Source organism: Aspergillus welwitschiae (assembly GCF_003344945.1).
Source record: "Aspergillus welwitschiae strain CBS 139.54b unplaced genomic scaffold BDQ94scaffold_3, whole genome shotgun sequence".
Taxonomy (NCBI): Eukaryota; Fungi; Ascomycota; class Eurotiomycetes; order Eurotiales; family Aspergillaceae; genus Aspergillus; species Aspergillus welwitschiae.
In genome coordinates, this window is record NW_020798697.1 from 662967 (window position 1) to 686616 (window position 23650).

Here is a 23650-nt window from a genome sequence, read left to right on the forward strand (position 1 = left end):
CTCCTCCCTACCAACCCCCTCCCTATCACATAGAAAATAACTAATCCCTCCTCCCAACAATAACACAACCTACTCCCATCATCGCGGCCCCAGCCCACCACCACCCGCCGACCCTCTCCCCAAAAACCCCCATGCCTAGCATAGCCGTAACCAGAAAATTAGCCGCGGTATTGGTAATCGACACCTTCGTGGTGGAGGACCCCGCCGTCAGGGCGCGCGTGAACAACGCCCACATGATGATGTTGCTGAGGATGTTGAGACCGAAACAGAGGCCGCGAATTAGGAGCATGAGGATGGGGTGGGAGGATATAAGGTCTGCGTCGGAGATGTTGTTGGCGGAGGTGAAGAGGTGGATGAGGTGTGCAGCGAAGGTGGTGGTGGCAGTGTCGGTTGTTCTGGGTCTTTTATTAGCAATGTTCATGGGGAGGAATTAAGGGGGAGGAGGAGGATCGTTTACAGCTTTGCGAAGAGGCCATTGAGGGCTGCGAAGGCGCCGCTGGAGAGGGCGAGGAGGAGCCATTTGGTTTGGTGTGGCTTTTGTTGTTGTTGTTGTTCTGGGGTTGGGTGTGATTGGGGCTCTTGGGATGGGGATGGGGGTTCGGACATGTTGATTATATTGGTATGTAGTGTGTTGGAAGGTGTGATTGAACTGTGTAACGTATGTAGTATAGGGTAGAGGAGTATGGAGGACTTAGGTGTGATAATATCTGGGGAAATTGGGGAGGTGAGGTTGCTCTCCTATCGATAAGGTAGGTCTTGGCTGCTGCCAGATGGGGGCGATAGCTATTGTATACAGTGTCCGGAGTATAGCGAAGTCGATGTCAACTGCTAATGGCTAAGCTCGTAACAATAATATTCATGTATAGCCTTTATAATAGTAATTATTAGATTGTGTCGCTCATGGCGACAGCCTCTGAATCCGCCATATATACCCCCCTTCCTCCCCGTCCTCCTTATGCACCCTCACATACCGGAATCGGTCATGCAACCGACTGCGCCGACCCTGCCAGAACTCCACCGACTCAGGGACCAAGCGCACTCCTCCCCAAAACGGAGGCAGAGGGATCTGCTCGACCCCCGCAAACCGTTCCTCCATCTCCTTGACCCGCTTCTCCAACAGCGCCCGCCCATCATCGATGTCCGTCGCGTCCACATCCCCGGGGACCTGCATCTGCGGACACAAAGTCGGATCCAAGCTCTTGCGCCGACGATCCAGAAGCAGCTCCGGCTCCATAGACCACAGCACCTTGCTCTGCCAGCTCGCCCAAGCTCCGATCTGGCTCCCTCGTTCCCGAGTACGCCAGTACATTTCACTCTCATCGCGACTGAGCGGCTCGACGAGACCCTCGATGCGCACCTGACGTTCCAGATTCGACCAGCAGAATGTCAATGCCGCCCATTTGTTGCCCTCTTGTAGTCCTGCTTGAAGAGACTCGTCCTGGCCTGGTTCGGGCATGGCGCTGAGCGTGTCCTCGCCGTCTGCGTGATTGCCAAATACTTGTCCGCCTTTGCCTTCTCGACTGCCCCAGTTACTGTAAACTACCCAGCCTCGCTCATCCAGCTCCTTGAGGTATACGACACGGGCGCTCACCCGACCGGAGGGCATGCTGGCTGTAGCGAGGGTGCAGGTTTCAGGTGCGGACGACGGAAGGAGACGGGGATCGCGGAACCAGTTGTGGAATTGGTGGAGAGGGTTGGTCGGGTGCATCTGGGAGATAGTGAGGGGTGGGTTGCTCACGAACTGGTGAGCGCGGGCAGGGTGGGAAACGATCTCATTTTCAGTCACTGAGTCGGGGGTCGATGCGTTCGAGCGAAGGGCTTCTGCGGCGAGACGAGAGATGGGTGCTGGTGCTGTTGTGACTCCGGTGGCTGTAGCAGAGGGATCGGGCGTCTCGGTGGGGGTGATTTTTGGCTCGGGCGTAGTCTGGATGTCTCCTGGAGCGACTAGATATGTGGTGAGTGATAGGTCCTCCTTGAGATGTCTTGCGACGACGTACAGATCAGCTTCTTGGGATGTTTTGCGTCGTGGCTGGGCCCATCGGGCAGTGATCCGGGATTCATCGTAGAGGTACGTCCGGAGCTGTAGTAACGACAGCAGGCGACTGATTGTAGCTGACGGAGGGGTTGATGAAAGGGAAGACGCAGACGGTAAGGATGCATCGACTGGTCGTGCGATGCTCAATTGCTGGAGTCAGTGTCAGAGAAGCACAAGGTGGGCTGACCAAAAGCGAGGGAAGAAGCCGATGCGGAGGGCGGCGGGGTCATGCAGTCATTCGCGGCCAAAACACCATCGGCCGGCTCGGCACCTCAACGTCACCATCTAAGAGATCTACATCTACATCTACGACGATTAGATCGATCTGGATACCAATGTGGAAGTATTTTATAGTCCATTCATATAGACACTAAAAGAGGTGAGAGGATCTATCAAAACACATCAAATCATGGTATATACAAGCCAGTCCCAAATGCTGCCACAACGCCTGTGCCAGTTCGCTAAATGCATTCAAATCCAAGCCAAACAAAACAACAATATCAACCAGCCAGCATGAGTTGCCCTCCCAAATGCCTCTGCCGAGACCATCGGGCTGGAAAGCCGAAAAAGCAGGGATCCAGTCCTGGTGAATTATAACCGGATAGTGATTCAGTCAATAAGGTTTTGGAAATCCGCGAAAATCAAAAAGGATGGCAACTTTTGTTGGATGGAAAAGAAACTCCGCCATGGAACACTCTACAGAGCAGCGACAGCAGCTCCCGTGCCCACCAGATCGGCGATCTTGCTAGCCACGGCCGCGGGATATCCGCGCGAGAGCATCTCCTGCACGGTGCGCGAGGCTCCCTCCCGGTCGTTGTTGGCCAGGAAGGCCCGGGTCATCGCTTCATAGGTGCTAGGCTCCCGCTTCTCGATGCCAATGCTGTCATACACCGTCTTAGCCTGGGCCACGCTGCCCTCCGTGGCCCATCCGTGGATGAGAGTGTTGGCAATGTAGGCCGTCATCTCCACTCCACGGCGGGCCATGTCCCGGACGATCTCCTCAGTCTGCGCGACCTGGTGGTTGGCCACCATGGCCTCCAGAAGGGCTTGGTACAGACAGGGTTGCATCCGCACCTTGCGCTCCTCCGCAACAGACTTGAACACAGCGTGAGCAGCTTCCATGTCGTGCATCACACATCCCTTGGCGTGGATCAGGGACGCGTAGTGGACGGCATCGGGACGCTGGCCAGCAGCCTTGATGGTCTCGAGGACCTTCTCAGCCGCCGGCATGTCCACGGGCTCCAGGGAGGCGTGAGCGTCGATGAGCAGCTTGTAGGTGTGCATCGTAGGTTGGATGTTCCGGGTCAGCATGCGCTCGTAGTAGGCCAGAACCTTGCTGCGGTCCCGCTTGGTGTTGAGGAAGTATTGGATCATCGAGTTGTACGGGGCGGGACGGGGCTTGTAGTTGGGCATGGACTCCATCTCCTCGAACATCTCCTCGGCAAAACGCTCGTCGCTGACCCGGCAGAGGGCATTGACGATCGTTCCGTAGGTGACACTCGTCGGACGGACCCCATTGGCGCGCATCTCGGCAAAATACAGCAAGCAGTCATCAATCCGACGGGCCTTGCCCAGCTTACCGATGAGCGCGTTGTACAGGAACGAGGTAGGCTCCACTCCCTCAGCCACGGCGCGGTGGAAGATCTTCAAGGCCTCGGTGGCTTCGTCGAACGTCTTGGTGGATTCCTTGAGGGTGGTAATGTACAGACCGAAGGTGTTGGCAGAAGGAGCCGAGCCAAGTTCGAGAAGCTCCTGGTGGAACTTGGAGGCTTGGCTGCGATCGCCCAGAGTCAGACAGGACGCCACCATAGCATCCAGGATCGAAACCCAGCCGTACTTGACGGCGCTGTACTGAGGAAGAAGAGGCACGTCGCGTCTAGCCATGCTCAGGATCTCGTAGGCCAGATCGACCCGGTTGCACTTAGTAGCAGCCGTAATCATTTTGGCGTACGTGATGTAGCGAGGGTGACGACCGTTGCGGCGCATGTTGCGAACCCGAGAAAGAGCGTCGTTCAGATGAGCCTCCAGCTTGCCACTGGTGCTCTCTAGCTCGTCGGAAATCATCGACGACCCGCGGAAGTCGGTGGCGTAGGCGTAAGGGTCAAACGAGTCATCGGTGGAGGACATGGGGGTCATCGTCGACACATCCGAGCTGGGAGAGTGGCGGCCACTCATGAAGGAGGACGGGCTGGACGTCAAAGCCAGGTGGTCGTGCCATCTCTTGACCATGTCGGGCCGGCTGTTGAACAGCTTGCCGACAGCCTGGTCGACGACACGAGTAGTGACGGCGTCCATGGGCAACCCAGTAGCTAGAGCAATGTCGAGCATGTGAGAGAAACGAATGGGGTGAGCCACATCGAACACGGCGCTGTGGTTGACCAGCATGCCAGCCTGGACCTGGAGGGCAAGCATGAGATCGCGGGCGTTCAGTTGAGAGATACCGATAGGACCAAGGCTGGCGACAACATGTTCAGCGACGGGGGAGATCAGGCCTCCGTTCTCGACCATCGACCACAGGAGCGACATGGCAGCTTGAGGAGAGAGGACAGCCGCTGTCTGCACAAGAACGCGACCGATGAGGTGAAGGCTTTCGTTGATCTGTTCGCGGATGGGGTTCAGGCTAGAGTTGTCGGCGACAGCAGAAGCGTTGCGGACACGAGAAAACATATTGCGAGCTTGGACCAAAGCTTCCTCGATCTGACCACTCTTCAACAAGGCCACTGCATACATGGCGGTCGGCTGGACCATGTCCGGCGTTGCCTGACCGGTGGTGTTCAGGGTGAGCCACACAGCCCGGGCAGCTGACACATTGCCCTGACGCACATGCAAGGCGAGCATCGAGATGGCGGGCCTCTGACGAATGGTCATGTCGGTGGGGAGAGCATCGTATGCTTCGGAAGCTGTCTGCAGATTACCCGCATCCGCCGCGGCAATGCAGATCTGGGACATGGCATGATCGAGGGCTCCATCGCGCAACCGGGTCTTGGCCTGATCCAACGCCCGCCCGTGCTCGCCCGACGTGAGCGCATGCTGCACCAGCCCATCTTGCACCACTGCCGATTCCAAGGCCTGCTGGCGCGCCTCACGGTTCTCCGTCACCTCCTCAAAGGAGGCCTGAATCCGCTCCAGGAATCGCAAAGCTTGCTGTTCCTTCCCGCAGACCAGGTACGCCCGGACCAGAGCAGCGTAAACCTGCCCATCCAACCGTTGCACAATGCAGAAGGTTCCGTTATCATCCGAAACCGCCAATCCCTTGTATTCGTTGTAACATTCCACAGCACTCTGCAGATCTCCCGTAGAGGCAAAGGCGTCAATCATGGATGGGAAAATCGAAGCGTGCGGGGTCACCTTGTGGGACTCCATATGTCCATACACTCGGACCATGTCTTCGACTTGGCCCTCCTTTGCACAGGCGCTGATCAGATGGCGGTAGGTGTCGAGAGGGAAGACGAGATCGGCATGACGCGTGGCGGCGGTGTTGAACAGCTTCATGGCAATTCCCAGCGAGTGATCCTCGGCAAGAATGGCGCGCTCCAGCTCACTGGAGTGCAACATGAACTTGCCCGGCTCTTCCATACCACCGTAGCGAGCACGCTCCTGCTCCAGCAGGCTCTTGGATTTGATGGCATCGTTGGCACGGACCACGAACAGCTGCACCAAAGTTTGGTAGGTCTGCTCGTCGGGAACTACCCTGCGACGAAGCATGTCCGAGTAGACATCCAGGGCTTTCTGGATGGCCTGAGCAGTATCGCCATGGAGTTGAATGGCCGATTCGAGCAGAGCATTGTAGGCACCGACCGTAGGCGTAAGACCATCCCGCAAAATTGTTGCAAATGCTCCGGGGATCTCAGCGTATTTATTGTTCGAAGCCAGATCGGTGATGTGCTCCGAAGCAAGGCGGGATTGCTCGGTGGAGGCATCGGCGACAGCGGCGACATCCGGGGGCAAATCAGGGAAAGCTTCCGTATCCGTGTTCTCCTTGGCTTCGGAAGCCTCGTCGACCTGAGCCTGCTCCTCCTGTATCTGAATCTCCCGGGCTACAGCCTCTTCAACCTTGGCACTGACATCTGCGTTGGCGGATGCCTTGGTGATATGAGGCGAATTATGAAAGTTGTTGTCGGCCGAGGGCAGGTGGTCGGACTCCTTCGATTTGACGCCATCTTCGTTCAAGGACGGCTTCCAGCCAACCTTCCTTTTCAGTTGCATCTGCTTCCAGTCACTGTCATCGCCTGTCTGCTGGGCATGCTGCCAGGCAGCATAGTAGGCAGCCAAGCCCAAATCGCCGGAGCCCGAAGTGCCCTGGCTGGCCTTGGCGCCCGCACCAGACGAGCTAGATGGCTGGAAAACATTTTGTAGCTGCGTCGTCCGAGATAGCTTAGCGGCAGGTTGACTGGCAATCTGGTTAAATGTGGTGGTTGACGCGTATGACGACTGCGAGGCCGCGACTACGGATTGAGCATAGCCATGAGTAAAGGCTTTGGTGAAACTCTGACGCGCGAGGTGGGTAAACGGCTTGAAGACCATTTATCTAGCGGGTGACCTCTTCAGAGGGAAGAGGCAATGCTAATAAAATTGTCAGTGACTGCTGGTATACGTGGTATTTTCTGATAGTTCGGATTTTGGGGTGCCTTTTGTCCGGAAGACGCCACGGGAAAGCGTACCTTGCAATCAAAATAATAATGAAGATGCAGGTTCATTTGACGACGTCAGGTCGCCAAAGGAACGCGCGGGATAAAGGAGGGAGGGGGATAGAAGGGAGCAAGATGAATATTGGCAAAAAAGCCTTTCAGTGACAAGAGGATGAGAATTCAGCAGCTGCTGAGCGTGTGGAGGGAAATGCTGGGTATTTCAAAGCCGCCGGAAAGCTGATCTGTATCGCCGGGCGTGCCTAAAGAGGGTTAGCGCCGATCCTATCCCGACTTTTCCTGTTTTGAGACTAGGTACTTTTGCGGACCAATGGGAAGACGGAGAATTGAGTTTTTCACTGGGGCGCGGAATGAGGAACCCTCACAACCAGCTGAAAGGGGAAAGGCAATTGTATTGTCGTCTTGAATATGTAAAGTATTAGTGATGGGAATTGGTATGTGTGGGGGAGACACTGAGAATTACCGAGAGAAAGGGACTCTGGGCTATAAATTTGTAGATTTGTCCGTTAATCCGATAAGAGGGGTAAACGAGCAAGAAAAACGCCCCTACGGAAAATTAAGGAGCAGTGCTTTAAGTAGTTACAAAGTAAAAAAAGGAGTACGACCATGAGCCATGGACGAACAAGAAAATGAGTAAGAAAAAGTAAAAAAATCCTACGAAAAATTCTCTCCGGCATCCACAGGCACGAAACAAGAAAACAAGAGGCAGAAACAGAAGCAACGTCAGCCTTCGAGAAGCGTCGTTGTTGCCTGAGGCGCAGGATTGGCGGGAATTCCCAAAAGGAGCTGATCAGGTGGTCTCACGGCAAGCCCCGGATCGTAAGCCAGACCCAATCGGGGCACACGACACACTGGGGCCATAGGGAAGAACAGGAGCGCCATTTTCTGGATCCTCTCCTGGCATCTGCCATTCTCTGCCATTTAGAGAGGTTTCTGCCACTGTCTGTCACTGTTCGGACCAGTCTGGCCGGCCCGCTCCTCTCAGTGACTCACCCTCCGTTCCGGCTCTTTTTCTTCGGGCCCGGAGTTTGACTGCCAGACCCCGACAGCCCGCCGGACACCCGGATGGCCGACTCTCCGTCTTGGGTTTGGCTCTCCCCAAAGGGATGATGACCCTTTGCCCCTGCGGTCTCAGATCGCAAGACGTATTTACGGCGTGCTCCCAGGCTAATCTCCGTACGGAAGACACTGTGGCCTCAACTCAAGCAATCGCTTATTGGTCCCCTCGATCAGATACGAACTGTTGACCTGGTCTGAGGTCCCGGACCCCTGGTACGCAGTCCGTTGACGGAAGTCAATTTAGGGGGTACCTTAATTCGGGTGTTTGTGAGGACAATAACTAGAGGGAGGAGCGTGACTTGAGCAGATTATGAGCTGTTACCACTGGCCTTACTTCGGTCCCTGCTCCAAGCATGGCTTTTGCTCCGTGATGAGCCTGCGGCATCATTTAACAACGCACGATGTGATGGAATAACAGCATCCCTTGGAGCTGCTGCCTACCAAAATCTCCCTGGCATCAGATGACAGTACGGAGCAGTTAAGCTAGCTTGTTATCTTCGGAGTACACCCATGCATTAACTCTACACTGCCACCACCGGATGTCACTCTTCCGCTGACGTAGATGCGATTGCTGCTCTAGCGGATAGGGCTATCTTCCATGACGACAGCTTTGATACAAAGTACGGAGGACGGAGCGTCCGGCGACACGAGGGGAGGAAATTGGTCACGAATACTACTACTCCATACTAACGGGAGGTTAATCTACGGAGTAAAGTTGGCGGGTAAACTATCAACAGTAATCAGATGCAGATCACGGGACCAGAATTGGATGGCAGCCACCCGTCAAGCCACACATAGAGAGCTCCAGCCACAGTTTGCCTGTTTGCCTGGAACTGAGTGGATAGTGGCACATCAACATGTCAAACAGTTCAGTTAAGTCAACAGTGCAAACAACTGACAGATGCTGGATGCCGCTGCAGCTCTACACATATCTCCGATCTTTGGCTACCAGACGCAGGTCAGTCAGTCATCATGCATCCGCTCTGGGCCTCCTTCTTATCCTCTTTCTCCTTGCAGGTTGTCTCCCCCGCAAGACTTGTAGACTTTCCCCTCTAAGCGGGGCTCCTCCATATTGACGGAGTTCGCAAACTATTCCAAGCCCGATTTGCTTTTGCAGCCCTTTGCTTTTGCCAACCCATTGGATTGTTCACCGGTCACGCTTACTTGTCTGACGGTGCGTACATCATCTGTGAGGATCACAACCCAAGTCGATCGCTTGCAGTTTGGTTGTGGTTATATACTGACCGTCTCGCCCCTTTAGTTCCTCGCCCGTGCCACACGAAATAGATCGTCCACCCCCTCGCGATACCCTCATACCCCCTCATGTCCTACAAAGCCCCCACGGTAACGGCGGTGTCCGCCCCTGGGAAGGTCCTTCTTGCCGGCGGCTACCTAGTCCTGGACCGCGATTACACCGGCACAGTGTTTGCCCTCGACGCTCGTATCCATGTCGTTGTTCAGCAACTGAGAAGGTCTCACCGCAGTGGTATGTTTGGATTCGAACCCGAAACAAGGCTGGTGTGGAAGTAACTGAAGATGAGGCTGCAGATGAACAAGCTAGTGAGGACGTCATCGTCGTTCGGTCCCCGCAGTTTGTCGACGCGGTGTGGGAGTATGGCATCCAGCGTTGCGATAACGGAGGCGGGGTTAAAGTCGTACAGAAGGGCGACGGGTGAGGTGCATAGACTCGGATTTGTGGCAACCAGAGCTAAATTTGCAGCAGACGAGCAAACCCGTTTGTCGAAACCTCTCTCAATTACGCCTTGACGTACATCAGCTACGTGGCTGCCTCGAAAGACTTCGGTTCCCTTTCCATCACGATTCTTGCCGATAACGACTACTACTCGGAAACCGCCTTCTCCAAGATCTCGAGCCTTCAGTCTCCGGGACGGTTCGTGAACTTTGGCGTTCCCCTTCATGAAGCACACAAGACCGGACTGGGCTCGTCTGCAGCCCTAGTCACCGCTTTCGTATCCGCTCTGGTCATTCACCGCACCCTGCAGCCCGAGGACCTCGGTGCTGCTCGCGAGAAGCTGCATAATCTGGCGCAGGCCGCTCACTGTGCAGCACAAGGCAAAGTCGGATCTGGCTTTGACGTGGCGGCAGCGATATACGGTTCCTGTCTGTACCGGCGGTTCTCGCCGTCCATTCTGGAGTCAGTCGGGGATGCAGGCTCACCAGGTTTCGAGGAACGCCTGTTTTCAATCGTCGAAGACGCCGACCCCAACCATACATGGGATACGGAATGCTTGGATTTCGGCATGAAGCTCCCTCGGGGAATGCAGATGGTTCTGTGTGACGTCGAGTGCGGCTCTCAGACCCCATCTATGGTCCGGAAGGTCTTGGAATGGCGCAAGCAGAACCCAGAAGAGTCCCTGATGCTATGGCAGGCACTCCAGTCCAACAATGAGCGACTGTGCTTGGAGCTCAAGCAGCTAGCCCAGAGCCCAGATGCGGAAGCCCCGAACAGCTTCGACGATACTCGTCGCCTTATCGAACGCTCTCGGGACCTCATCCGCACCATGACCCAGAAAGCCGGGGTCCCCATCGAGCCCAAGGTGCAAACCGAACTGCTCGATGCCATTACCAGCATCGAGGGTGTTGTCGGCGGAGTCGTCCCCGGCGCCGGTGGGTACGACGCCCTGGCCGTGCTCATCGAGGACAAGGCGGAGGTCATCCAGCGATTGAACGAGCTCTTTGAGACATGGGAGAGCAAGTTGGAAGATGACTTTGGGGGTAAGATCGGTAATGTTCGCCTTCTCGGGGTACGCCATGGTTCTGCCGGTGTGCAGAATGAGTCGTTGGATCAGTATGCAGGGTGGTTCTAGCCCTCTGCTGGTCTGAGGTATACTATATTACCACAAATGCATCTGTAGCATGACCATGACCCTGCATGTCTTATGCATAAGCGAGGTTATTACTATCACATGCCTTAATAATAGAGACGATCATTCCTTCTATACACTCATTAATCCACACACACATATTACCATTAGCGATTTTCTAGACCTTCATTTTATCATCATATCGTCCCTTTCTATCCATCTACCTACCACCCATTCCTACCAACCTCCCAGATCCACAAACCCAGGCGCATACAAAAAACTCGCCAAATCCCACCCCTCAAGATCATCCTACACAAAACCAACAATTAGCCTCATTTCAGAAACAACAACTCAAACTCAGGGTATACTCACCATTCCAATCCCAATCCCCAACCCCATCTCATCCGACCCCCCAACAGCACCACCAGCACTATCCGGCGTGACCATCATCCCCATCCCCAACGAACCAACATCTCCATCTCCATTTCTACCCTCCCTCTCCATCCCTTTCAACATCCCCACCCCTTCCCGCAAACACCCCCTCACAGCCTCATACACCACACCCTGCACATCCCCACAACCACCACCATCCTCTAAAGCCCTAATCTGCGCCACCAGCGCCTCAGAAATAATATACCGTTTCAGCGCCGGCGACTTACCATGCATCCTGAGGACGTGTGCGCTCTGCAGGGCAAGATTCTCGAGCGTTTGGAGGATGGGGGCTCGTATTGTGGATGATAGGAGGGTTAGAGGATTAGGTGCTGTAGTAGTATTTGGGACTGCTGGGGCCTCCTCTATCTGGGTGATGAGTTCTAGGGCCAGCGTGCAGATTATGTCGAGGTTTAGGGGGCCGCGGAGGGGGCCGCGGGCTGTGAGGGTTAGGAGGGGGAAGTCGTCGAGGGGTATTGGGATTGAAGTAGAGGAGGATGGGGCGAAAGAGGCGATTGTGAGGGCGGATTCGAGGCATAGTTTGCGGGAATAGTGGTATTGTGGGGTGGTTGAGGCGGCGTGGGCGAAGGGGAGGTGCAAGTGGAGGATGTAGCGGTTTAGAGTTGTGAGGAGGTGGGATTTGTGGAATGGGGATGTGGTGGTGGTGGTGTTGGATTGGAAGAAGGTGGTGATGGTGTGGCAGGTTGTTCGTAGTTTGGTGGCGAGGTCGAGGGCCTTTTGGTAAGGAATTCTGTCGGGGCTGTGGATGAGGTGGATGGTTTCGGCGCGTAGGGAGAACGAGGCGTTGAGGAGGAGTTGGAGGGATGTGTCTGTGTGGGTGGTGCTGGGGTGAGGGTTGGGGAGTGGCTTGATGTCTGGGTTGATGTCGGTGTCGTTGAAGTTGGATGGGGGCTTGGTGTCGAAGTATGGGATCGTGATAGGGGAGGCGGAGTCGAGCGAGGACTGAAGGGTCAGTTCGAGAACGGTGGCCCAGAGACGAGCTCGCATTTCGGATTGGAATGGTGGGAGAGATGGGAAGTAGGCCGAGTCTCGGTGCAGGCCCATGGCTGTGGCTGTCTGCAGGAGGGAGCCGGCTGAGAGGTATAGAGATGGGCCTGGGGATCCCATTTGGCGGGCGAGGAGGAGTAGGCAGAAGATCTGGAGTCCGTCCAAATTGAAGGTGTCCTTTTCGGTTGGTCCTGTGAGCCACCACTGGGCGGCGTAGATCCAGGTCTGGATGAGTTGGGTATCGTATTCTTTGCCAGCTTTGCCTCGCTGTGGGTGGAAGGTCGTGCCTATAGCGAGGATCAACGCCAGATTCATGAGGAATGGAGTAGGAGCTGCTAGAGGTTGGTCCCAGAACTGCTGATATTCCTTATTGAAGGATGGTATGTGCACGATGCGATAGACGCCTTCGAACGTCCGCAGGTAGCATTGCACCAGCTCATCGCATACGGATCTGGTTGGGATGGTAGAGAGCAAGTCTGGCACAGGGTCATTTAGCCGGGGACTCTGTGCTGCCTTGACTGATCCACGGAGAAGACGGAGCTCTTTGGTTTGAGCAGTCAGCTCTGCCTTGAGCTCGGGGCATAATGGCTGGGGCCCCCTGGTTTCCAGTGAGCCTACGAGTTGGAGCTACGGATAATTAGTCTTCATCCAAGTCTAAACAGAGACAGGGCTAGCACCTTATCCATCGTGTGCATGTAATGAGTCGGACCGAACAGCTTCATCTTCCTCGAACTGGTGTGCAGTCGAGGAGGCGTTGCAGCAATGGATAGTTCTCCTTTCGGTGCTTGAGGTGAATCCGTGCATAATAGTAGCCGCTGTTCTAGGCTCTGGACCTTGTCGCACAGCTCTCGAAGTGCCTGTTGGATATCAGGTTCCGGAGCCGGTGGCCGTACTATGTCCGTGTCGGTTAGTCGTTCCTCCAGACGCTGTAGACGGAGCTGGAGATCACGGATCGTTGATCCAAGCTGCGATGAGACGCATTCTTTGCTACCACATCGAGGTTCGATGTGCAGTGTCTCGCCCAGGGATCCCGTTGAGCCCTCTGGCATCCTAGATGGCAGCGGGTAGCTCCGTGCATTGCGCTGCGGCTCATGCGAGATAATGGGAGACGCTTGGTGATCAGCGGGTGTCGAAAAACGACTATCCCGGCGATAAGAGCAGCCCAGAGAGGAGCGAGCTCGTGTGCAAGGTCCACAGGGCACATTACGGTCACAGCGAACCTTGCGTTGGCGGCATTGCTCACACGATTTGGCGGGCCGGCGACGTTTGCGAGGTTCGGTATCGGCCATCGGTGCCGTATGCAGCCTGGATGTATTAGCTAGACATAGTATGAGTAACCGGTTCAAAGTACCAAATCCATCCGCACGGAATGCCAATTGCCTGAACCAGCTTGTTCACAGGAGTTGAGATGGTAATAGTTGTGGTCGTGATGATGATTATGGTGAGGCTGAAGTCAAAAGCCGAGAACTCGGTCTTCCCGGCGCGAAAACCGAGGCCGAGTCCGAGAAGGATCCTCGAACCCCGAACTTCATAAAGTATAAATCACTCCATCATGGGGAAGTTGACTGGCTCACTATCATCAATAAGCCTATTGCCAGGATATATCACATTGAATATGCGTTCACCGACTTCCTATTTTAACCAGAACTACGCTCGCCATCTCCATGCTCGGGGCTATAGTGCTCGAGGCTTCCGGCGGTTCGCCAAGGTTGCCGTTGTCGGAACGTGTGTCTACTTGGTCTCCAAGAAATTGATCCAGTATGTTTCATCATGCACACTATTGGCCTGTAGGGCTAAATAGACCATGCATGCAGTCAATGGAATGTTCGTCCTCAGAATCCACAATCAAATGTGGCTTGAACGATTGGTTATTGGAGTTGATGGCGCTAGCGAAGGAAGTAATTAGAGTTCGGATCTGCAGGTTAGAACATTAGTGCCCGGACTACAGGTATGTTTGCCTCTTATCCATGGATCCTTCCGTTAGTCTTCTAATAGCCTTGATAATTTAGGTTTCTTGTGATAGATACTTGGCAATAATTTGGGGATCGCCATTCAGCCTTTTAAATTTATTGCCCCTACGGATGGATGGTTTCAGGAATGTCAAAGACATGATTTGATTGTTCATTTACCAATCAAAAGGTATAAGATTTGCTAAGAGCAAACAGGGATCTATAGATCACTCTATCGGACATAAAACATCTGCACGCAGATGACCATAATACATCTCGAGGCTGCTCAACAACCACGCGTAGATTATGAACAAGTGCTTTCTCTCTCTTCGCCTTCGACCACAGCCAAGGATCTTCGAAAGAGCCACAATAAGCACCAAGTGCCAGATAATACACGCGTAAGCTTGGTTGTCCAGCAACGGCTCGGTAGAAAATCAAAACAAAATGGTATAAAACTCATGTCCAAAGCATATCATCATGCGCAAAATTATTTTGAAAGATCAAGTAATGGAAGGTTGCAGTGTGGTATACACCCTTTACAGCTGGGTAGGCTGGAACTGAGAAAACTCGGCAGAGGCAGGAGGATCCTTCTCGGCAATTCTCTCCTCAGCCTTCTCCTCGTCGCCGAGAATTCCGTACTCAGCGGCCTTGGCCTCAATCTCCTCGTCAGTGAGCTTGGGCAGTTCCTTCGACGCCCGAACATAGCTCATGTTCTCAACATACCCCTTGGCAAAGATCAAATCGATCTCTTCCAGACTGCGACCCGCAGTCTCCGGGTAGAAGAACCAAATGACGGGAATGAAGAGACCGTTCCAAGCGGCGAAGAAGAGGTAGGTACCCCAACCGATATGCTGCACCATGACAGGAGTGATCATGACCACAGTGAAGTTGAACAACCAGTTGCTGCAAGTAGACACGGCATTCGCTTTGGATCTGGTCTTGAGGGGGGAGATCTCGGCCGGGTAGAGCCAAGGCAGGGGAAGCCAGGTAGCACCAAAGACGCACATGTAAAGGAAGAAGCCGAAGACAGCTCCCTTAGCGCTCTCTGAATCACCGGGGATCAAGCATCCGAAGACAATAATCATAGCAGCACATTGACCATAGCTGCCTCCGAGGAACAGCTTACGCCGACCAATCTTTTCAATGAAGAACCAAGAGAAGGTGGCAAAGATAGCATAACAGATCATGTTCACACCACCAATCAGAAGTGCAAAGTCGTGCGATTGTCCGATAGACTGTTCCAGCAGCACGGGAAGATAGTAGATGACAGCATTGCATCCGGAGATCTGTTGGAAAAACTGGGAAGATGATCCTACGATCATCCGGCGGAAATGCTGGGAAGGACCACCGGTGAGCAGATCACGGAACCTAGCCTTGGAAGAACCGGACCTAGACATAATGTCAGTTTTACTAGCCATCAAACCTCATCATCAAAATACTTACGCTCTGATTGAGTCTAGCGTCAATTGCTTCTCCAACTGAACATGAGGGTCATCAATTTCTGCGCCCGCCAGCGCAGCAAGAACTCGGGTGCCTTCTTCAACCTTGCCGTGGGCGATCAAGTACCGAGGAGAGTCTGGAAGATACATCATACCGACAATGATCAAGATACCGAAGAAGATTTGGAACGCAATAGGGAACCGCCAGACAAGATCAGGCGGGCCGTAGTGGGCACCAAAGTCAATCCAGTAAGCGATGGCTGTTCCAATGGCGATGATACCTCCTTCGATACAAATCAAGAGACCTCGGTTGGTCGACTTAGAACACTCGGCTTGATAAGTTGGAATGGTTGAGGTATTCATGCCGTTGCCGATACCAGTAATAACCCGACCGAAAATGAACTGTAGCAGGGGAATATGGCCTGGCATGGCGGTAACTTGGATGATGACACCGATGATCATCACCCATGCGCCTGAGATAACCATGAGACGGCGACCCAGTGTTTCACCGAAGATCAAAGCGAAAATAGCACCAACGAGGCACCCTGTGAGGCAAGGATTAGTCGACTTGACATGGGCCTGAAGGCGATATGATATTTCCTTACCAACTTCGTAGACAGCAGTGACAGTGGCCTGCATGACATTGTCGTTTCTGGTAGCCGTGAACACATTATTGAACGCGGCGTCCGAGATGATACCAGACATTACACCCTCTGAGAGTGATATTGGTTAGTAGCTTGCCCTTGCATGGTTACATACTGGGATCGACAACTTACGATCGTAACCGAAGAGCAGAAACCCCATCGTAGCAATGCCTGATAGAAACAGGGATAGTGGCCGGCCAGACATGCCGGCGTACTTTGGGGGCGCCATGATGCCGAGAGATCAAACCAAACAGCGTTGAGACTGCGCACGAAATCCGGGGAACTGGGGTAGAAAGAGGGGATGGGGAAAGAGGGAAGGGGAAGGTAGAAGAGTGATCGAGAAGAAGGCGACACCGGAGAGGAGACAGACTGGCAGATGTAGCAGACTTAAAAGAATGGAAAACTGCATGCGGCCACCGAAGGTGGAGCGCAAATTGAGCCGTCCCAGAGGGGGGCACACCCACGGGGAAAGATTGGAAGCGTCTTAGCCCTCCACATCTCTGCGGATTCACCCATGGGTATGGACTTGCGACTGACATCACAGGCCAGTGGTGCGAATGGGCAACCGCCAACTGTCCACGACAGGATCTTCGGTGAGCAGCACGATGGTTTCGGGGCAGGTTGCGCGATGATGTGAGGATGATGCATTCCGAAGTGGATGATCGTCGGGAAGCACAGCGAGTGATGCAACTTCATGGCGCCTGATAAACCGGATGGCCCACACAGGGTTCACTAGATCCCCACTTGATGGAGGCAAGGCCCGTGCAAGGGCAGGTTTAGCGTGGGTCTACTAAACAGAATGGGCCTCCCTTGTCCCTGGAAGCGTTTAACCTCTCTGAAGAGTTTTCAGCCATCCACTCACAGACGGAAGGTGGATCTCGGTAGACTGTGATGCAGGCCACGGCCGCGGGTAGGCTTGAACACGGCTGGAGATCGCCACCGGGAACGGTCGCCAATCGACGGCGCCACCGAAGCTTTCCCGACCTCCCGCGGCATTCGGTCCAGTGGTACAGCCAGCGGCCTACCCCATTTTTATTAATGCTTATCTTTATAATCATTCCTAGCGACGGCGGTGGAGATGGTGTGTGGTGGTGGTGTGGTGGTGTGGTGTGGTGGTGCTGGTCATCGTCGTCGCCGTCGTCTGTGTGGACGAACCGAACCTATCGGCCAAAGCGGAATTCCTCAGCATCACAATACGCTGGTAGAGAAGCATTGGCATGCTGAGCATAACAGGACCGAAGTGTGAGTGGAACCTTCGCCACTTTTTGCACAATGCGCTCGGTGCTGGACCCGAGGGTATTATCCCTTGGGGTCACCATAAAAACAAACTGCACGCTCTTCGTTAGTTCGATTTGCCTTTGGTTTCCCTTTCGAGTCAGTCGCCCAAGTTTTGTGGCCTTACCTCCAACCAGTGGCTCACCCTCACATTCTTATAATTGGTGTCATAGTGCATGCCTTGCGTTCCAGTCGATACGCAATGTAAGTGACAACCTGGAAGTTGCAAGGTAAGATTCAACACAGTCTCCTCTTCGGCAGTCTCTAGTCCACTTGGTATCTCGGGATCCCCGACCAGCTTCGCATGTGCTCCGTCGCCCTTCGTGGCCGATACTGGCCGCTCATCATCAACATTCTCGGCCCGGTGGAGCGACATAGTGGGCCCGGTCATCTCCACTTTTTCATATAATATAACGCGTCGAAAAGGACCCGGACAGCATGCAAGTCCATCCTTTTGGTGATATTGGACGTTCTCCGAGAGAAAAACCTGCAGGCCCCGGAACTCGGCTTTCCTCAGTTCCGTAAGGGATACTGTAACAGGCAGCCGGTCGCCGAGGGGAGCGCCTCGCCTCGAAACGAGGATTCCACATTGAAGCAGCCCTTTCCAAGCCCGCGCAATGTATGCTGGTTCAGCGTCTTCCACATCGTCTTCGGCTGGACAGTGAACTGTAGCGATGGCCTGCTTTTTTGCAAAGCTGCGCCTCAGAAAACCCGGGCACTCGACGCACGCGCGAACCCGGTACTGGACATGGGATTGTCGAATCTCGATTGACTCTGGTAAATGAGAATGTAATACCATCTCGAATTCGTACGTATGGGTTCCAGCGGGTAGACGTTGGTATTTCGATCCTGCTGCCTTCCCATAGTTTCCGTCCACACATAATGTGGACGGAGCTGCATTCTGCAGCTTGCGCTTATCCTTATGCCATGTGGACTTTCTTCCCTCGGACAGAGCGCTTGAATAGCAGGGAAGTGCGGGATCCGAGGACTGTGGGCTAACCAAGGTCAACGTGCTATCAGTCACGGTTTGAGTGTCATGAAGCCCTGCGAGAGATCGTCATGAATTAGTTTCGAAGACAGATGGTCCTACAAGCAAGACGTTAGCCTCACCATGCGGCCATGTCACACGACTAGTCCCACGAAAGTTCACAGTCAACCTTTTCACCGTCAGATCGCGTTTCAATCTTAACTGGCAGGTACCCCGAAGGACAGCCGGCTTGTTCGTAAACGTAGGCACAAATACCGCTGGTTCTGTGATGTTTAGGTCCAGGCTCAGGTCACTGGAGTCATCATGAGCGTAGAGCTTCCGAGTCGCCTTTTTTGCGATTGAGAAGGACTGTCGAAGCATCTCTAGGAAGGACTAAGACTTCGCGGGTGATCAGCATAAGGGAGTTAGTGAGCACTGTTTGGGAAGTAGGGTGACGGAGCAAGGCCATTTATATGGAATCAGGCCTGCAGTAGGGTGGCCATATGACTTAAATCCAGATCATGCTTCGTAAACCGCTAATTACATCAGGGAAGTAATGGGTCTGGGCCACTGCATATTCGTATCAGGTCCCGGGTTGTGTGACAGCAAGGGCTGCTGTCTACTTGTTCTCTCTCCCAATCCAGTTAACTTAACCTTTTCAGGGATGCCTCGGTGAGAGGAATGCTTCAGAGGGGTAGGCTACCCCTCGAGGTTAAACCGGACTTGAATGATTAACCTTGCAGCCTCACCACGCCCCTCTTTTCTTCACAGTCAAAATGTTGGGTCAAGCTCAAACGATAGTCGTTGTCGGGCGTGGGCAACATTGACGCACATCCAGGCAAGAATGATGTCACAATGTCAAGGCCGGTCACCGGGCGAGAACATGGTAAGAAGGATACCACGGATACCGCTTTTCATGTCCACCAAATGCTACTTGCAAATGCGAGGCATACAGCCATGTTTGAATCTTGGACCATGGCTTGGTGGTTGTTTGTCCACGTGGACAATTTCTTTGTGACCTGGCATTTTCTAGGATCCTAAGCGATCAGGAGACGACGGATCGCTGAGCTGTTCTCAGATTAGCACCAAGTTTCACAGTAGCAATAACAGAGAGATAGTCTAGATGGGATAAGACTGCCGGTTAAGTCGGATACCTATGGGTGATGGGTCAAGCAAATATGCAAAGCTCGTCGATCATCGCAGTAATACATTCACCAATTTTGAGCCCCCTTCATCAAGCGAGCATGATGTCAAATATTCATGAATTTCGCTTTTCAATCCTCGAATTGGCTCATTCTAGTTGATTTGATATCGTATGTCAAAATGGATCATAGTTTATCAAGCTAATCCGTCGATGGTGCCATTATCATTGTGGCGTGACCACGAGCCTTTCGGAGATAGATGGCTCGTACAGAGAGATTATATTGTGGCATGTAGATCGAAACCCCACCCAGACAAGAAATTTGAGAATAAGTACATGCCGCTCAAACTGTGCTGCTTTCTGATGATCAGCATGGTTCAGTAGAGGGGCAGTGAGAGTGAGGCGGAGAGATGCGGATGGCGGATGGCAATGAAACCAACGAAGTCAGCAACGCTAGATCATGCGCTTGTATTTGTATTTCCTCTCAATATTCTCAAAAAGGCGCAACTAAACATTAGTCATGTAAGTCAACAGTTACTCCCTCTTGTGGCTCGCCTGTTGTAATGGATTATTCTGATACAATGTCTTACACACTTTCTCCCTTTCCCTATTTTAGAACGTAATTGTCCACATTCCCAGTACGCGTACTCAACCTCCAAGAAAGACATCTACTTCATAGCTAATGGATCTCGATACCCCGAAGCTAAGCTCACCTCGAACGCTTCAAATCTCTTTCTCCACTGTGAAGGCTAATTCGAAAATCCAGTTATATCTAGAGGACGGAAACCTTTCTCGAAGCAACACATTGCGTTCGTTGGACCGATGGCCTTCATATACAAATACTACATATAATCAATTGCAATTTATGGCTACACCAGAGGTCGCCCTTTACAACTCCTAAGGGTCCTCGGTAAACGACTTCCATAGCCATGGGGGGAGCACCATCGCTTGACTGCCGAACCTTGGATGACTCGACAATGCCTATGCGGGGGATAAGAGCCGAAACTCACTTGCTGTTATTGGTATTCTTATTCCACATATCCTTGTCGTCTGCATAAACATTGTTTGCCTCTTTCTACTCACTGGCCTGGAATATCTTATGTGTGTTCACCCACTAGTCCAATGCACTTTTATCTAATATCTTTGTACTGAGAATGTGATTTAATGTTCGCAGATACTGTAAAACGGTAACAGGGTTATAGAGAACTGTAGCCATGCCACGTCAGATGGTCCCTGAAGGTAATCTCGCCGTAGACGTAGGCTTCACGATCACTGCAGTGTATAGCTTCAGTTGCGGACCTGCGTTATCATTACAAAGATATAATATACGAAATTGCCAAGCTTTGTCAGAACCAAATATGCGAGGCTCGCAGTTCTCGATATCATATTCAGCTCCCACGGTCGTAAAGAGTTCAATGCCGGTATCTAAGTTGGCCATGGCCAATTGTGGTTCCTTACTGTGGCTCAAACCAGACACATTTTGGAGAAAATCCCCGAAGATTCTATAGCTTGATCATATCTGGGTTTGTTTTTCGCGCTCAGTATCTATGAAGTGCCATGATATCCCTATATGATGCCTTTTTTTTTCTTCCTCGATTAAGCACATATGAGGAACGATATTCCATCGTAGATAAACTCTTTATGATTGACCCATACACACAAGACACACGCTATCTCAGAACCATTCGATAATACTGACAAGAACTACGGGTACTCTGGGAGAGGTCAACACGATTATCTTCTAGCTCCTCCTAACGATGCAACAGTATACGGCTGACAGGCAGGGAATCTGAAGCGAGAGTGAAGACACATATTCTACCTCTTTACAAAGAATCTAGTGGTAGGACAGCGCAATCCGAGAGACATGAAGCGGTATTGCCGTCCTGCACCTAGATAGGTCCGGTCCATTCAGTATATAGTAAGCAGACCCCTGATTAGCAAACGCACTCATGCCAGGTTGAATCTAATATATGGCAAAAACAGTCTCCATAGAGAGGTGCCAACGCGCTGATCATATAGTTATTATATAGAAAAATAGATTGTTGGGAGTTAAACTGGATTTTCAGGGATTGAACCTATTACTTAGTAGAGATGGGTTCTAGTCCATTGGCCATCTATGCAGATTTGAAGTAGCACTAGTATTCTGAAAGGCAGACGGGGTGACTCTATATTCCCCATCAGGAGACCCGAACTGAAACTGTGCCTTTCGATCAGACGTGCGCGTCAGATATTCGATGACAAACCAACTGGTGGCCTGTAATCTAGAACAGTTCTCGAAGCTGGAATATCACTGTGGATTGATCAGCGACCCACTTATAATTAATGGCCTGAGGCAACGGGGTCTATTTCTCTGATGAAGGCAAAGCCAACCGCTTCGAGTGTAAATCAGCTCCAGGAGATGAACCACAGATAGTACTTCAAGCGTTGTACTTTGTACCTGAGCTTCTAGGTCTATATTGATCATCACATCCGAATATGGTACAAGACTGGCAAGCGTGATAGACTCCTACCTGTCGTGATATTCCTCGTTAGAATGGAAAATCTACCACTCGAATACTGGGGTACAATGTCAAGAAATACAGTGTACTGGCATTATCATGGTACTGATGAAGTCGTGTCATCTTATAGACGAAACTGACTAGCTTGTTTCACTGTCGCATAGTTTATCTCTTCCATGGCTGACGAAGCAGACAATTGAAACCTCGTGCTTCTAGGTTTCTGCAAGATTAGTCATGGGAGGGTCTAGAAAAATAACTAGTAAAATAGGGCTATGCAAAGCTCCCAGAACTAGAATCATGATTAGAGTGTTGGCGATCCCTTCTAGACTGCAGTATGTCTCAGTTGCTTGTCAATCATACGACTTGACTTTGTTGTCGTAGCATGCCTTTTCATTTTTATTTTTCATTTTCATTATTTTCTTTTCGGACAAATTTCTATTGCATAGCCTTTATTTAGCTTTTAAGTGTGCTACGAGGGGACTAATCCGACCAAATATCCCGACGTGGCCAACACTTAGTCTGAGGACCTTGCATAGATGTCAAGTCACGTCAGCACGTGCTCGCGCAGAGTAAAGTGACGATCATCGCTGACGTGCGATGATTTGACAGTTATTGCCTACCCCAAGAGCACCCTAGTAGCGCACAGATATCATTTCATCAATGCACTAGATGTCCGTAAGAATAGTTCGTCGTCCTCCTTCAGAGGTGGATGTATGCAGGGTGGTATGAAACACGATCACTTGAGCAGGTGCAACCCCTCAATAGACAGCCTTAACAAGGCGGCCACCTTTAGTGTAGAGCGCTAATGCACCATGTATAATGTGTAAAGGGCATATGGTCGGAGTAGTGCATTCATTCTGTACTGATTAGATAGAACCTATCATCTGATGATTGAACATCTTTTATCATCCGCGTGCATGCCCTCGGGGCCAGTTAATGTGAAGTATCTATGAAATGCTTATGCTTATCTTTCCTAAGCATAAACATACAGAGATCTAATCCATGTGTATCAAACAGCTTCTATGGAGTCGACAGGAGCGATGTCCAGCATGACAGGTGTCACGACCTGCTAATGACGCAGATATGTCCGGAAGCGACCAGGATCCGCTGCCACCGAGGCCTCAGCTGCACGCGGGAATTGATGCTCATTCCGTCCATTCAAGCAGACGGCTGACGCCTAAAGAATCACCTGCATGCAAAGCCAGGTTCAACAGACGAACGATGGATGAGATGAACCGGAAGGGGAAGAGGGAAAGAAGAGGGAGAAGGACGAAGGAAGAGCAGTAAAGGGCAGTTAATTATGGGCGGTGGCCCACCGATCCAAGGTGACGCCCGGGGGAACCGCCAACCAGATCGGGGCTCCCCTCAGCAGTGACTGGCTTGGACCTCCTCCGTCCTCTCTTCAACACCCTGTGTGTGTCTCTCTCTCTCTCTCCCTTTCCCTGTTCATCAATCAATCAATCAATCAATTAATCCAGTCCTTTTTGTCTCCTTCTCCTACTTCCACCCCCTCCCCTTTTGCCTCCCCCTCTCCCATTCTTTATACATTCCCCATCTTCTTCCATTGCCACAAACCTTTTTAGTCTCCCTTTCAGCCTTACACACAGGGTATTCAATCCTCTTACAACTCTCATTCCCTCTCCTCCTCCACTCCGTGGGCCCGCCCGATCGCCTTCGTGGTCCCTCGTCTCCTCACTACTTACGCCGTCCCCTTTTCGCTCTCGCTGGTCTCCTT

General features: G+C 52.3%; 9 protein-coding genes across 9 annotated transcripts; 4 read left to right on the top strand and 5 right to left on the bottom strand.

Annotated features, from left to right (window-relative positions):
- Nucleotides 1-40: 40 nt before the first annotated feature.
- On the bottom strand, nucleotides 41-606 carry BDQ94DRAFT_166249 (uncharacterized protein; the record flags this gene model as incomplete). The annotated part of the gene is made up of 2 exons (XM_026770499.1): nucleotides 41-395; nucleotides 458-606. 2 exons carry the CDS (start codon nucleotides 604-606, stop codon nucleotides 41-43), a joined length of 504 nt encoding a protein of 167 aa, XP_026631047.1.
- Nucleotides 607-898: 292 nt separating this feature from the next.
- Nucleotides 899-6559, bottom strand: BDQ94DRAFT_156776 (pentatricopeptide repeat protein; the record flags this gene model as incomplete). The annotated part of the gene is made up of 8 exons (XM_026768663.1): nucleotides 899-1944; nucleotides 1998-2080; nucleotides 2736-2998; nucleotides 3029-3130; nucleotides 3170-4344; nucleotides 4375-4795; nucleotides 4826-5088; nucleotides 5122-6559. 8 exons carry the CDS (start codon nucleotides 6557-6559, stop codon nucleotides 899-901), a joined length of 4791 nt encoding a protein of 1596 aa, XP_026631048.1.
- A 2267-nt stretch (nucleotides 6560-8826) lies between these two features.
- Nucleotides 8827-10919, top strand: erg8 (phosphomevalonate kinase). Its single transcript, XM_026776400.1, has 4 exons — nucleotides 8827-8914; nucleotides 9002-9226; nucleotides 9289-9412; nucleotides 9464-10919. The coding sequence occupies exons 2-4, from the start codon at nucleotides 9064-9066 to the stop codon at nucleotides 10566-10568; spliced, it is 1392 nt and encodes a 463-aa protein (XP_026631049.1). The 5' UTR covers nucleotides 8827-8914; nucleotides 9002-9063; the 3' UTR covers nucleotides 10569-10919.
- On the bottom strand, nucleotides 10803-13291 carry BDQ94DRAFT_166253 (uncharacterized protein; the record flags this gene model as incomplete). Its single annotated transcript, XM_026770500.1, has 3 exons — nucleotides 10803-10874; nucleotides 10938-12629; nucleotides 12680-13291. 3 exons carry the CDS (start codon nucleotides 13289-13291, stop codon nucleotides 10803-10805), a joined length of 2376 nt encoding a protein of 791 aa, XP_026631050.1.
- Nucleotides 13292-13588: 297 nt separating this feature from the next.
- BDQ94DRAFT_135547 (uncharacterized protein) lies at nucleotides 13589-14121 on the top strand. Its single transcript, XM_026764689.1, has 3 exons — nucleotides 13589-13760; nucleotides 13817-13950; nucleotides 14012-14121. The coding sequence occupies exons 1-2, from the start codon at nucleotides 13618-13620 to the stop codon at nucleotides 13860-13862; spliced, it is 189 nt and encodes a 62-aa protein (XP_026631051.1). The 5' UTR covers nucleotides 13589-13617; the 3' UTR covers nucleotides 13863-13950; nucleotides 14012-14121.
- Nucleotides 14122-14307: 186 nt separating this feature from the next.
- BDQ94DRAFT_72664 (putative MFS monosaccharide transporter) lies at nucleotides 14308-16342 on the bottom strand. The gene is made up of 4 exons (XM_026776402.1): nucleotides 16167-16342; nucleotides 15996-16103; nucleotides 15395-15935; nucleotides 14308-15340 (listed from the first exon to the last, which is right to left on the bottom strand). The coding sequence occupies exons 1-4, from the start codon at nucleotides 16261-16263 to the stop codon at nucleotides 14488-14490; spliced, it is 1599 nt and encodes a 532-aa protein (XP_026631052.1). The 5' UTR covers nucleotides 16264-16342; the 3' UTR covers nucleotides 14308-14487.
- A 1048-nt stretch (nucleotides 16343-17390) lies between these two features.
- BDQ94DRAFT_135552 (uncharacterized protein) lies at nucleotides 17391-18784 on the bottom strand. Its single transcript, XM_026764690.1, has 2 exons — nucleotides 18420-18784; nucleotides 17391-18353 (listed from the first exon to the last, which is right to left on the bottom strand). Exons 1-2 carry the CDS (start codon nucleotides 18655-18657, stop codon nucleotides 17410-17412), a joined length of 1182 nt encoding a protein of 393 aa, XP_026631053.1. The 5' UTR covers nucleotides 18658-18784; the 3' UTR covers nucleotides 17391-17409.
- An 899-nt stretch (nucleotides 18785-19683) lies between these two features.
- BDQ94DRAFT_135554 (uncharacterized protein) lies at nucleotides 19684-20545 on the top strand. Its single transcript, XM_026764691.1, has 3 exons — nucleotides 19684-19939; nucleotides 20034-20055; nucleotides 20121-20545. The coding sequence occupies exons 1-3, from the start codon at nucleotides 19841-19843 to the stop codon at nucleotides 20168-20170; spliced, it is 171 nt and encodes a 56-aa protein (XP_026631054.1). The 5' UTR covers nucleotides 19684-19840; the 3' UTR covers nucleotides 20171-20545.
- Nucleotides 20546-22769: 2224 nt separating this feature from the next.
- Nucleotides 22770-23392, top strand: BDQ94DRAFT_135557 (uncharacterized protein). Its single transcript, XM_026764692.1, has one exon. The coding sequence runs from the start codon at nucleotides 22865-22867 to the stop codon at nucleotides 23087-23089; it is 225 nt and encodes a 74-aa protein (XP_026631055.1). The 5' UTR covers nucleotides 22770-22864; the 3' UTR covers nucleotides 23090-23392.
- Nucleotides 23393-23650: the final 258 nt, after the last annotated feature.